The sequence below is a fragment of the Centropristis striata genome, chromosome 2 (assembly GCF_030273125.1).
Source record: "Centropristis striata isolate RG_2023a ecotype Rhode Island chromosome 2, C.striata_1.0, whole genome shotgun sequence".
In the NCBI taxonomy this organism is placed as follows: Eukaryota; Metazoa; Chordata; class Actinopteri; order Perciformes; family Serranidae; genus Centropristis; species Centropristis striata.
Genome location: NC_081518.1, coordinates 36034138 through 36047885, shown reverse-complemented (window position 1 = coordinate 36047885; position 13748 = coordinate 36034138). Strand labels below are relative to the sequence as shown.

Genomic DNA, 13748 nt, shown 5'->3' with positions numbered 1-13748 from the left:
AAACTGAACTCCCTATTACCACGGCAACAACAGGTGCTGTCACATAAACATGGCTGAAAACTTAAGGACTGACTTTAATCAATTCTGATCTCAGCTACACCAGTCATTCAGACACTGTTTTGTGTGTTTTTAGCTCCTTTTTTTAAGAAGCTCATCAGTATTTCAGACAAGCATACAGAGTAGAGAACAACTGTTTATTATAATGTAGAACAAACAAACTGTACAAGCCAAGAGTGTTTTATATGTAAGGGATGAACCATGACAAGCTGTGCATTTGTTAAAAAACGAATCACTCGATGTTAAGAATGTTCCTAGTCCTCCCTTCACTTAAAGAAAAAAAATATTTCTTAATAAAAAAAATAGTGGATTATGTCACTTAAACCACTGTCACTTGCCAGCAATCCAAATTTTTGGCACAATACATTCTTTAAACGGAAATTTTATATCAGCAGTATTTTATTTAAGCTGTAAGAATTAATTTTTGCAGAATTATGAGGCTATTACATTAGTGTTTTTTATAATCATGCACATGGTAGAAGTTAATAAAACATCAAAACAAGCTCACCAAAGAAAATTCCTACCAACTTTGTTGGCGATACATGAATCTGAATGTTAACAAGGGAAATTTTCACACTGTTGCTTTGAGTAATTGCTGTTGTAAGTTAAAGATTCAATTTCTGTTATTTCTATGTGCAACAGTTTTCTGTTTGGCCAAAGGGCAGAATAGCTCACACTAAAATACACACAATATTTTGTAGGCCTATAATAATATCTTTTTATTATGCTGCAAAATCAAATAAAAAGGACAACTGTTTATAAACTGCTCCCGTTCTATTTTTTTAAGCACCTCATGACTTACCTTAAAGTATTACTATAGCAATGTTAAGTCAATGTGATATTAATATGATGATAATGCAACATTGTACACCACAACTGAAGTGTTTCCCTCTAGCTATCCTTAAACTAGTGACCTCACATCCTGCTCACTGGTCAGCAATTTCAAATTGTGTTATTCTCCTTCATGTCACACATTTCATAGAGATGATGCAAGCAGGTACATCACATTAAAAATGTAATAAAAAAAATCCAAAGTGAATGGTAAAGTGCCTTTAAAGGACTGAAATTCTGTACACTTAGTTTATATATGTATATATTTAATATACATATACATATATATACATGACTGCTCATAAAGTTGGAATGAAATAGTTTTTACCTCTTTCCATAAAATAATTGTGACAATGTGATTTATTATTGACAGATAAAGTGTATATCTTCTTAAAATTGTATTAATCATTATATTCAAAACATATCTCAATTAAAATGAAACAACATTTAACTTAGGATTGTGTCTGAAAACAAAATTATTCCAACTTTATGGGCAACCATGTAGTATATTGTATATCCTGAGATTGGCATTCAAATGACCTCCCTAATGGGGCAACACACTGAATGCTTTTTTTTTGTTTTGGTTGTGAGAAAATGATCCTCCATTTATCTTTAGTCACCTTTGGGATGCTGGGATGACCCACAAATGTGTACAGCAATCCCATACAAGTCTTCTTATTCATATAATAGATGTGCACTGTAGCTGAACTGAGTTTCTGAATATTCATTCAGTCATAAGTAGGCTAGAAAGCAACACAACTATGGGCAACATTAGCAGACCTTTTGGTCCTTGTTGGGCTCTGGAGAAGGGACTCTGGTTACTGGGCGATCTCAGGTCAGGTGGTCTGAGGACCAGCCTGCAGGGGTTCTTCACCTCCTCCAGAGAGATCTGGGCTTCGCTGGGCCGCTTCATACTCAACTGATCTCGGACCTGGGGGAAATACAGTGAGATATGAGAGAGAGGCGATCAAATGTTTCAACTTTTGAACTCACCTGTGCTGTGGACTTCTTAATTCATCATATATGTGCACTTAACTTAAACACAATTGCTGAGGAAAATGTGATTTTGCTCACAAGAGTTACAAAATGGCCACACATTTGAATACTTTATCATGAAATAAGGTAGTTAGTGTCTATTTGGGTCAGGATAGAACATTATCTGAAAAAGGATACAATTTACAGAGTCAAATATTATCTCCTGAGGTCATTTTCTAAAAGGACATATGGCCTTTATCCGTCATTATAGTAAAATCCCTCCTGGCCAAGGCATGGAGTATAAATGTGCCCTTTCAATTTCCTCCAGTACCTCCCCTTCATTTATCAGAGAAGGCTTTGACATACAATATATTAATCTTGTAGCTCACCCTTTCCACCTCCTCGAACACTCGCAGGAAGTTCCTTCGGAGGACATCAGCCAACTCATTCTCAGTCCATTTCCTCTGCAACAGTTCCTGGATTAGGGCGGGATACTTTGATACATCCTCTAACCCCTGAGGGAAGCTAATAATGGAAAACAATGTAAATTCAAGTTTTAATTTAAAACAAACAAACACTCATTCTGACAGTTTTGGTGTCAGAATGAGTGTCATGAAAAAGTAATAATAAGAAGAAGTATAAAGTCATAGATTTTTTCTTTTTTTTTTCTTTCTTCATTTTTCAGCTTGTTGACAACTGAGGCAGTCAACTTGCTGATATCATGACAGGCTAACAAAAGCACTAAATTGATCTGGAGAGTTCCAAAGACAAGTGTATTCCCTTTGTGGCATGAGCTTTGTTTGATTTTGTTTTGTATGTGTTGTCTCTAAAGATCTCCATTCATCAAACTCACAGAAGATATGTACATTTATTGTTTACTACGTTATGTTTGCAAGTGGATATTTCTTACCTCACAGCACCTTCAAAGTCCCCTCCAATTCCTATTGACTCAGCTCCAATCACCTTCTTAATGTGATCAAAATGGTCTGGAAAAAACAGGCGGAATAATAAATCAACTGTGACATGAAAAATACAAACTTCAGATTTATTTCATTATGAAATAAAAAGCCTCACCAGCCACATGAGAGATGTTTGCTTCAGTCCTGCAGGATATGAAATTGCTGTGGAGATTCACCATGATCAGCCCCCGTTTCTTTTTCTGAAACACAACACACAAGTTTCACAACCAAGTCTACTGAATAAGAAGAATTAACTTAAACAAGCTGTGTGAAATACATTTTCCAGACACATGCAGAATTTACGTCTGTCTCATTTACATGTACAAGTTCAGTAAAAACATTAATGTACCGTCGTGGTTTATGCAGGTTTATGCCTGCCTAATCTGAAACACCCTGAAACCCTATTCTTCAGCAAACCAGCAGGTTCTACAACACACCCACACACAAACACATGCAAAAAATGTGTTGTTATGCATATATATTTGAGCCAGAATGCTGTTACAATTTTACTCACTCATGCCCAAAACGATGTTTCTAATTTTATACTGAAATGAACATTGACAACGTGAAGAACATTGAACTGTTTCCATTGCATGACATGACCTGAGATCATGCAATCATTTTTTTATCAAATATTCCTGGCAGTTTGGTTCGGTAGAATCACAGAGAAATTGGTTGAATTAATGTAACTTGAGATGAGAATATATTTCTCATAATGTTGAGTAAATGAGAAAAAGTGCGGGTGATGACGGAGATTGGTATTCTACTATAAACAAGGGACAGCCTTTATAAACACTTGTTCTAAACTCAAGTGTGAGGAATGAAGAAGTAAGCGTTAAGTTGGTACTAACAACTGAAACTGAATTAGGACATGGACTACTGGCAGCTGAAAGAGAAATTCAGACAAAAGGAGAGAAGACATGTACAGAGTGTCAAAATGACATTCATACTAACAGTACATTCAGGTTTGATTCTCGGATAATCAACCTTCTAGCAACCAAGATAAAACAGTTTCTTTATTCAGTTATTCTAACTGCTCACATTTTGCTGGAGGAGAAACTCTAATCATTATTGGGTTCTTCTTGTTGGTATGTTTTTTCAGACTATAAATCATTGCTTTAGTTTGGATATTCTGCACCACACAGTCAACTGGCTGCCAAGTCAGTCTCAGGTCTCAAGTATACAAAGTGCTGCTGATCTACTGTAGATATGACAGCAACTACAAGAAGTTTTTACCTGAGCCTCAATTTAAAGTTGTCTAAAAGCACACAAGACTATCAGTGAGAAAATCATCTATTTCAACATAGTTATTCTTAAAGGTATAATATGTAGGATTTTCCTAAAAAAATAAATAAATGGATGGATGGATAACTCACACAAAATGAAAATATATCATCACTTATGACCCACTATAAGTGGGTGGCGGTGTCTGCAGAGATCCCGCTCTCTGCCTGTGTTTTCTTTTTTTTTTCTTTCATTTTGCTGTGTTTGAGATCTTAGCCCTAAATTCCACTGATTGTGTAACGGCTGCAGATCCGTCGGCTGCGGGGGCTGAGTCAGCCCTAAAAATCATTGTTTTATTTTATGGCCTTGGTGCTCTGGCTTTTGGCCTTTGTGCCCTCAAAAAATTGACAACACAAAAGGCCAAGTGGCCTTGCCCCTAAAATTACGAAAAATTCCAGGCCTGGTTGACACGATGCTGATATAATGCAAATATATTGACGTAAAATGTTAAGCGCACAAAGCTCATTGCAGCTTATTGAATCTGCAGTTTGCTTTCACAAGTGCTGAGATGAAATGTTGTGCTTTCAAACAGTAAGGGACAATTCCTGCATAATATGCCTTTAATGCCTGTCCTTGGGTCCAATCTTGCAAAATCAGAAACAAAATGTATGACATGAGACCCAAAGCAGTGTTCATTTTGGTCGAATTAGATTTAGTATAATTTGATTTTGTCTTATTTGTTTTAGTCACATTTTAGCCATTCTTTAACTTCATAGTTTTAGTCTAGTTTTACAACAACTAAAAAAACTTAAATTTCATTTTTGTCAATACAAAATGTAGGCTTAAGTGTTATCATGATATCTTGTTTATGATTGGAGGAATTTAGTGTGTTATAATTCCCCCTGGTCTCCCCTAGTAAACCTGTTTCTACTCATCACATTATAGTGATGATTTCAGTCAATCTATTCCAGCCAAAAATGTTTTCATGTTAGTCAAAGTTATTTTACTTTAACTCAGTGTGTCCTTATCTGCCATTTCATGTTTGTAAAGGGTATTTCGATACGAGAGAGGAAACTGTTGCAAAGCAAATATAGACTGTTGCAAAGCAAATATAGACACGGAAACATCGGAGGATATGAAACAACAAAGTCAACAATGAGATCCTCAAATTTGATCCTGCAAAAATAGAATCAATCATACTGACTGTAAGTGGGCTGAAATGGATTAATTAATAATGGATATATTTTGATCAGAATGTTTTGATACTGTTGATACACAGAAAGCTAATAATGAAAACAAATTGTATGTCAGAGGTATAAATAAAAATCATAATTACAATAAATTAATCAGTGACTTGATTGATAAGATTTAATCAAGCAACTAAGCAAGCAAGCAATCAGTCAATGAATTGTTTTCTCACCAGATCTTGCAGCAGCCAGTCGGGTACGTTGCGATTATGGTTACAGATGGAGAAGGAAGACGAATGGCTAAAAATAACCGGAGCCTTGGAATGCTTTATGGTGGCCAAGGCTGTGTCCCAAGAAGTGTGGGAGAGGTCCACTATCATCCCCAGTCGGTTCATCTCCTCCACCACGGCCTCGAAAACACATTCACAGTATCATGGGAAGGAAGGAAGTCACTTTAACCAACACATAAACACACTTATGCAAACAGCAATTGAGGAAGCCCGACATGCCGCTCTGGAGAGGGCCAACTGAATCGATAAAACATGATAAAAATGTGATTCATGATGAGTTCTTTATGTTGTACAACAGCAGTGTTGTAATAAACAAATGTAAGAAAGACTTGAAAGTCCAATTTTGCCTCTCAAAATTTCTTCAAGAGAGCATTTAGTATTCAGAGCATTAATCAACTTTAATAACGGGGTCCACTTTCTTTGGCACAATCCAGGACTGGAGCGTCCCAAGTTCAATCCCCACTGGACACATTTTTAGAAGTCTGACAGAGAACCCCTGCTATTTTGTAAGCTTAATTTCTATTTTTGTCACGTTTAGTGAAGCATTTTTTTTTCATTTAAATCACACAAATATCCCACTGTATATTTGACAGGTGCAAATATGGTTTAACCCTAAAACAAATCTAACATAAGGTTTCTCAGTGGTTTATAGTACTATCAGATGTATATAGAAACGTACTAAAAGTTTACCAATTTTTAACTCCAAGAAATGCCCCATTTTCAAAATGGCAGCCACCTGACCATTAATCTTTTTAGTCAGGTGGCTTAGTTAAATAAAGGGGACATAACGGACACAAGCACCAATTTTTTTCCAGAGGCTCTCCATCACCATAAGTTTAAAATTTTGATGGGAGCCACTTTATCAAGATTGTAGATCAGAGATGGTAGCCATATAAAATCTATGAGAACCAATATATGTTCCAAGCCACTTAGATGGTCCATCTTGGTGTCAAAATACACATTTTCTGAGTCAAGGAATCCATTCAAGCTATTGAGAATATCACTAGATTATTATTTGAACATGTTCATTTTGGCCATGTATTTACGTAATTTACAACTCAGTTCCTAAGTGTTTGGACACAGTGCATGCATTCTGAAAAATGAATAACATGCATACATATTGAACCTTATTCACTTCACTTTTTTATTAGCTTCACTTTTATTATTTATTACATTGACAACTACTAAAATCTCTGCAATTCCAGTGTGCCTTCCTGCATGAGCACCTTGCACCACAGCCACTTGCACTTTTACAACCACACTTGACCAGTTCACTGCAGGCTATTGAAGTGATTGGTAGAATGCTTCACATAGGAAGGCAGACCTGGCTGTCTTCATCCGATGTCCATCCCCTTCCTTCTGGACTGGGTGTCGGCTGCTAGGCCAGTTCAGATGTTGCCAAAATCCCAGACTGCTGGGCAACTCAGTTCAAGTGCTGCAGCAGGGAATCCTGAGTTGGTGGAATCTCTTCCATTGTTTTGTTCTTCTGGCAGAACAACTTTCATAAAGGATGATTGTGTAGAAGTGGAATAAGAGAGTGTGGGGATTAGCTACCACGAAAATTTAAGGCCTGGGTGACCTCAGGGTAGGAATTCCAAACCACCCATGCTGACTTCTTCCCATACTGCAGAATGCTGAGGTGTACTCAGGAGTATACAACAACACCATGAAGACAGCCAGGTCTCGCTTCCTGTGTAAAGCATTCTAACAATAGCTTCAATAGCCTGCAGTGAACTGGTCAAGTGTGGTTTTAAAGGTGCAAGTGGCTGTGGTGCAAGGTGCTCATGCAAGAAGGCACACTGGAATTGCAAAGATCTTTGTTGTAAATGTAACAAATACTACAAGTGAAGCTAATAAAGTTCAATAAAATGTATGCATGTTATTCATTTTTCAGAATGCATGCACTGTATATGACCTATATAAATATATGTCCGACCAAATAAATGGCCAAAATGAACAAATCTATTTGATCAAATAATAATCTAGTGATATTCTCAATAGCTTTAATGAATTCCTTGACCCAGAAAATGTGTATTTTGACACCAAGATGGACCATCTAAGTGGCTTGGAACATATATTGGTTCTCATAGACTTTATATGGCTGCCATCTCTGATCCGTAATCTTGATGAAGTGGCTCCCATCAAAAATTGAAACCTATGTGGAAAAAATGTGGTGCTTTTGTCCTGCGTGTCCCCATTCTTCTCAAATCTGGTCCCAAGCTGCCTGACTATTTGTATTCCTCCTAGACCAGAAAAGCTGGTGCCTGATACCTGTTTTAGTCATGGAATTTTCTAATTAGCATATTGATAGATAATTGATGACAAGCAAAAATATATATTAAAGCAATTGGTTACAAGCATATTTATGCGGGGGAAAAAAGTACAATTAGTATTTAGTAATTGCATATTTCTCCTTTCTCATATCGCTTTGCCTAGTGTTGGCTACCTGCCCATCTTGGACGCCATCTTGAAAATAACACCTTTCTAGGTGTTTCTCTGGTCAGACTTTGGTAAGTTTTTAGTATGTTATTAAGGACATCTAATAATACAAAAAACAGCTGAGAAACGTTTTGTTAGACATTTTTTAGGGTTACGTGTTTTTTTTTCTTCATATTTTGAACGTATTAACCATATCTATGTTCATTGATCAGCACTGCCACTCTGCCTGTGTTCCCGTTACACTACACCCAGATTACCCGCGCTCGCAACAGTGGGCAGAGAAATGAAATCAATCAATATATACATCATTGATTTATTCTCATGTGGCCGACATGAAAACTATTAAGTCAATTATTAATTTCAGTACATTTCTGCTGTCAGTCAGCCTGCTTAAGGCAGCCAGCCGCTGTCCACTAAGCTCCTGCTGACAGACAACTTTAGAGTGAAGCTCACAGACAGACCTGGAGCCTTGACTGATCAATTAACATGTGGTAAATAAGCTCAAATCACACATACAGCAGAATATTTGTGTGATTTAAACAGCTGTCTGAGCAAAACAGAACATATATGCACCGCTCATGTCTCCCTCCCAGTAGGGATTGCTAGTCAGGGTTAAAAATAACTAACATATCGTCTGCATCTAGAGTTTCATATTTGTTAAAGCACTATTTTCACTACAATAACCAAAAAACTTAAAAAAAAAAAAAATACTTTAGAAAAATGTGGTTTTCTCGTGTTTGTTGGCCAATATATAATATGCAGATGATTCTATTCTATTCTACAACTCAAATTACTGACTTGTAAAAAACAAAACACTAATCAGTAGTCTGAAAGAAAGTGTGAACAATCATTCATCATCTGGAAATGTCATTATACCTTTTCAAAAAAATTCAACTTTGTTGAATGTGATAAGGGAAACCATTCTAAGCTTACCTTCCCAAAGTCTGTCAGGCTGTTGTTCTGTCTTTGATAAACATTATAAAGTTTTGATGATGATTCAGCCCTGCATCAAAAAGAATATTGTCAGAACCACAAATCATGACTATACGCTCACTGGCCACTTCTGGCGCGTGATCGGCCAGAAGTGGCCAACTGCTTGTAATTCGCTAATATCAAATCAGCCAATTACATGGCAGCAACTGAGTGCATTAAGGCATGTAGACATGGTGAAGACGAACTGCTGAAGTTCAAAGTGACCATCAGAATGGGGTAAAAGGTGATTTGAGTGACTCTGAACGTGGCATGGTTGTTGGTCTCAGACGGACTGGTCTGAGTATTTCAAAAACTGCTGATCTACTGGGATTTTCACATTTTTACAGAGATACCCCTTTGCGACTAAACCTAGTTATACTACTGGGTTGGTGCTTGTTCACAGTTGGTTCAACTTGCGAACCATCTCAGAACATGTTTGCTTTTCCACAGGCTTGACAGGCACATCATTACCTCACTGTATACGTCTGTATACATTTCAGCTTAACAATGGCAGAATACATCGTCCCTTGACAAACGTTGCTCCTGGCTTTGAAAGCATACATTGGCATCCAAACACGATATGTACAGCACATTTGTGCTGCTCGTCTTGATTGCTATGGACAGCGAATACGTTCTTATCTAACGTAAGAAGTTAATGTAAGTCTTTATTGTAAGCTTTGTTGTAAACAGTAGTCTGCTACTGTCTAGCTGTCTAGCATAGACTACCTGGTATCGACCATTGCAGTTAAACGAATCAAATAAAATTAATGACACACGTTTTAGTTAGTCTTGATGGTCACAATAATCCAACCCCCAGACCCTGACGTAAGTGAGTCGTGGTTCGAGACGAGCAAAGAATTGATGCCGCTCTGGAACCAGTTTTCCTAGCCCTCGAACATCACTAGGTCAGAAAGGTAGAATGGTCTTGAGTAAGAGAAAATATCCAGTGAGCAGCAGTTCTCTGGGCCAAAAGGCCTTGTTGATGCCAGAGGTCAGAGGAGAATTGTCAGACTGGTTGGAGATGACAGAAAGGCAACAGTAACTCAAATAACCACTTCTTACAACCAAGGTATGCATAAGACCATCTCTGAATGCAAAACATGTCCTTCCTTGAAGCAGATGGGCTACAACAGCAGAAAACTAGCTAATAAAATGACCGCTGAGTGTATATATTTCACTAAAATACAAAATATATACAAATACAAATACAGCTCCATTTAGGGCAACTGCCTGGGGCACACAATGCTACATGCAATGTAAAGTTATTAAGTAAAATGCAGTAAAATGCATAAACAACTTCCACCCTCCATTCAGTCAGCTATGTATATAAACCCTTAATCTAAAATGTAGCAATACAAGCTCATTGCAGGCTTCAAGTTCAGGTCTGAGCCAGTGAACAATGCCCGGCAATAATCATTACCAAAAAAAATGGTATTATGTAAAGTAATAAAGCTCTAGTAGCTTTATAGAAAGTTATTTGTATCAGATCTAGAGCTCTTGTTTTTGCTGGATCCCCAGTAGTGAAACTCTGTTGGGTCCTTTGGCCATCATTGCCATTCTGCACTTTATAAATCATATGAAACATTCTAAGTAAAGTAATGCATTCAGAATCATTTTTTTTATTACCAGGGAGTATTGCAGGTATGTGTGAGGGCCATGGAGCGGACCCCAAGCTGGTAATACATGCGCAGGGCTGGCAGGCTGCTATCAATAGAGTGGCCCCCCTCAACACTTATTAGACAAGCAATCTTATGCTTCAGCGCAGAATTCTTCAGCTCTGCAATGACACACAATGACAAACATTTATGACAGTTGTTTTTTGCGTTATGATTTCTTGTTAGCAAGTGTGTAAGATTCCATTCAATCTTGGAACCCATTGGCTATCAGTACCGACAATGATTTATCCTCTGGGGATCACCGGCCAATATCTCTGGGGTTCCTGTTACATTTGCCAGCCATTGTTTACACTTTGATTATCAATTTGCAAGAAGTTTCCGAAACCATAATCATGTCCTGTTGTTTACAGATTATGCATTCAAAAGCAGAAGTCTGTTTATAGAGACTGCATTACCTTTGTCACATGGACTTGTGACACACAGATCATTCTAACTTTCATGGCCCTTTTACCAAAAATGGACTGAAAATAAGACACATGTAAGGATGTAATCACATAATTATGGATGTATTTTTATACATTCACTAAAAATGAATAATAATCCAATGATTTAAATATTGTAGATTGTAGATAACTCACTATAATCAATCCCTCTTTCATCTCCATAAAGGCAATTCCCTGCAAAAACATAAAGAGGCACACTATACCATGGGCAGATGTGACCAGCTCGAAGTCCTGGTACTCAGTGCACATGCGTCTGATCACATCTATTTGTTCCAGTGTAAGCCTTACAGCATCCTTCTCCTGGGCCCCACACAGCACATAGACTGCAAACATCTGACAAAGGGACAGGGACACAAGAGAATGAGACAAGTTAGTGAGCTGACATTCAATCTTGGTTTGATCTTTCTTCAACATGCGCTCTGTAGATGATGTTATTATTATAAGACTATCTCTGAAGTAATCCATACATCAGAGCAGATAAGTAACTTGCAATACCTGTGCCTGCACATGGCCTGCTTGGAGACGGTTGATGTCAGTGGATATTTTGCTGACATTATGAAGGTCAATTTGGCTCAGTCTATTGCTGTGAAGTATCCTCAGCTTGAGAGCTAGGTCATTATGGCTGACAGACGAAGAGGGAGAACAGGTGTAAGGGAAAAGGAAAGCATGAAAAGGCATTTTAATTTTGATGCCACAATTCATTCTGCTGTGTGTAAGAGACAAGAAACATCTTTTACCCATCAATAAGAGGATATCTGGACATCAAGTCGTGCGCTCTATCTTTGTCAGAGTATCCGGATATCAAACACCACAGAGAGGAGAGAACCAGAAGATGCCTCAGAGACTTCATCCAGAAACTGCTTGAAGCTCTTGTTACAGTTTTCCTGGAAGGCATATTCTGAAGAGAGAAAACACATCAGTTCATTACAGCTATCTGTTAACAAAAGAGCCAGCCACACACACACACACACACGGAGCAGAGAGAGAAAGAGAGAGAGAGAGAGAGAGAGAGAGAGAGAGACATACAATTAATTATTAGTTATTAATTAATTATTTCACTGCACAGATAAGTCCCTCTAAGGCCTATAACAGAAATGTTATAGAAATATCACAGTGAAAGCTGAAAATAAAACATGATAGCATTATAAACCTCATGCTTTATATCTCATGCATACCTATAGTCCTGCTTAAAATACCTTACATTATAACTAAAGAGATTCAAATTCCGCATGGTATGATTGGATAGTGTAACAGTAAGTCCAGATATAAACAAACTGGTGAAATGATTTTGATGTGCCTGCTCATGTTATAGCTAATTTATAAAAGTATCTACAGTGAAACAATGATGTATCCTCTTATTCAATAAAGCATATATCAAAGCTGAAACAATGCAGTTTAAACTAGAACAGGCTTACCTGCCAGGTCGTTAAAAAGGCAACTTGTTGACCACCTTGTTGAACAGATACACACAAGCGTTACGAACTTTCTAGCTCTGCGTCCCAGTAAAATGTAGAACAAACCTATACAAAAATGTCAGCTGTGCTGTGCTGCATTCAAGTTCTAGCGGGAAAAAGAGTTCTGACATGTTTAGCCAACTTTCAAAGCCTCAGCACACATTTGTTAGCGTATCAGTGAGTGTAACTGACGGTGTTTACCGATCAGAAACAAATTGCACAAGTGACAAAATGACAACATTTTGACAAGTTTCATTCCAAGCATGCGCACTTGTATTTAATCTTGTTAACGTTACTTCGTTAACTACGTCGCTTTCTCAGTGTCAAGAATTTAAGACTTCCAATATACGAGGAACTTTGAACGCACCGTAGAAAGCTGCGGACTTTATCTTGGCCACCTGCTGGCCAAATAAAAGTAATTGCTACCATCAGGCTCATAGCTTGGAGACAGCTGCTTTCCTCACATGCAATTAGCGGTTTTACATTTTGCACTGATGCGTAAATTCGAGTACCTGATCTCATAACAACACTTTAAACCATGGGTCTCAAACTCGAGGCCAATTGCGACCCTCGTGGCGATATTTTGTGGCCCTCACCTTGATATGAAAGTTTAATGTGAGTTTTATATGAATGGCACTTTACCGTTTTATGTGTGGAAGGTCCCTTTATCGCGCAAGCTGGAGATTTGTTTCACTTGTTTCTATGGCGACGTTAACGAAAAGAAAGGCAACTGCTACCGTTGGTAATTTTGTGTATTTTAAAAAATAATTTTGTTTCTTTTTTAGTAATTTTGTGTATTTTTGGTCATTTTGTGTATTTTTTTAGTGATTTTTTTGTCTTTTTTGGTCATTTTCTGTATTTTTTGTGTCATTTTGTGTCTTTTTTAAGTAATTTAGTTTTTTTTCTGTCATTTTCTGTCTTTTTTTTTTAAATTTTGTGTCTTTTTTTTGTCATTTTGATACTGCCTCCAGCGGCCCCAGGTAATTTGAATTTGAGACCCCTGCTTTAAACTGAAAAAACATGCCAGGCGGAAGTGACAACTAATGGAAGTTTGGCCTTGGAAGTCACACGTAAAATGCTTACAAATCCACAAATATGCATATTAATAAGTTACATTGAAAGATTGATATAAATAAATAAACCTGATAAAAACAAAACGTTGAATTTTGCAGGTACATATAAGCTAGCTGCTAATGTTTGTCCTTTCCAGCCACCGGCCTTGTTTGTTTTAGGTTTACAAA

General features: G+C 37.4%; 1 protein-coding gene across 2 annotated transcripts; it reads right to left on the bottom strand.

Moving 5' to 3' along the window:
* Positions 1-180: 180 nt before the first annotated feature.
* Positions 181-13227, bottom strand: dpep2 (dipeptidase 2). 2 transcript variants are annotated; one of them, XM_059350233.1, is made up of 12 exons: positions 13150-13167; positions 12469-12503; positions 11791-11951; positions 11549-11675; positions 11257-11386; positions 10561-10711; positions 8896-8965; positions 5467-5643; positions 2938-3022; positions 2774-2849; positions 2253-2388; positions 181-1819 (listed from the first exon to the last, which is right to left on the bottom strand). In XM_059350233.1, the coding sequence occupies exons 3-12, from the start codon at positions 11946-11948 to the stop codon at positions 1613-1615; spliced, it is 1317 nt and encodes a 438-aa protein (XP_059206216.1). In that variant the 5' UTR covers positions 11949-11951; positions 12469-12503; positions 13150-13167; the 3' UTR covers positions 181-1612. The 2 variants fall into 2 exon arrangements, with proteins under 2 accessions (XP_059206216.1, XP_059206224.1); XM_059350241.1 differs by lacking the exon at positions 12469-12503 and having other exon boundaries at positions 13150-13227.
* Between the last annotated feature and the right edge of the window lie 521 nt (positions 13228-13748).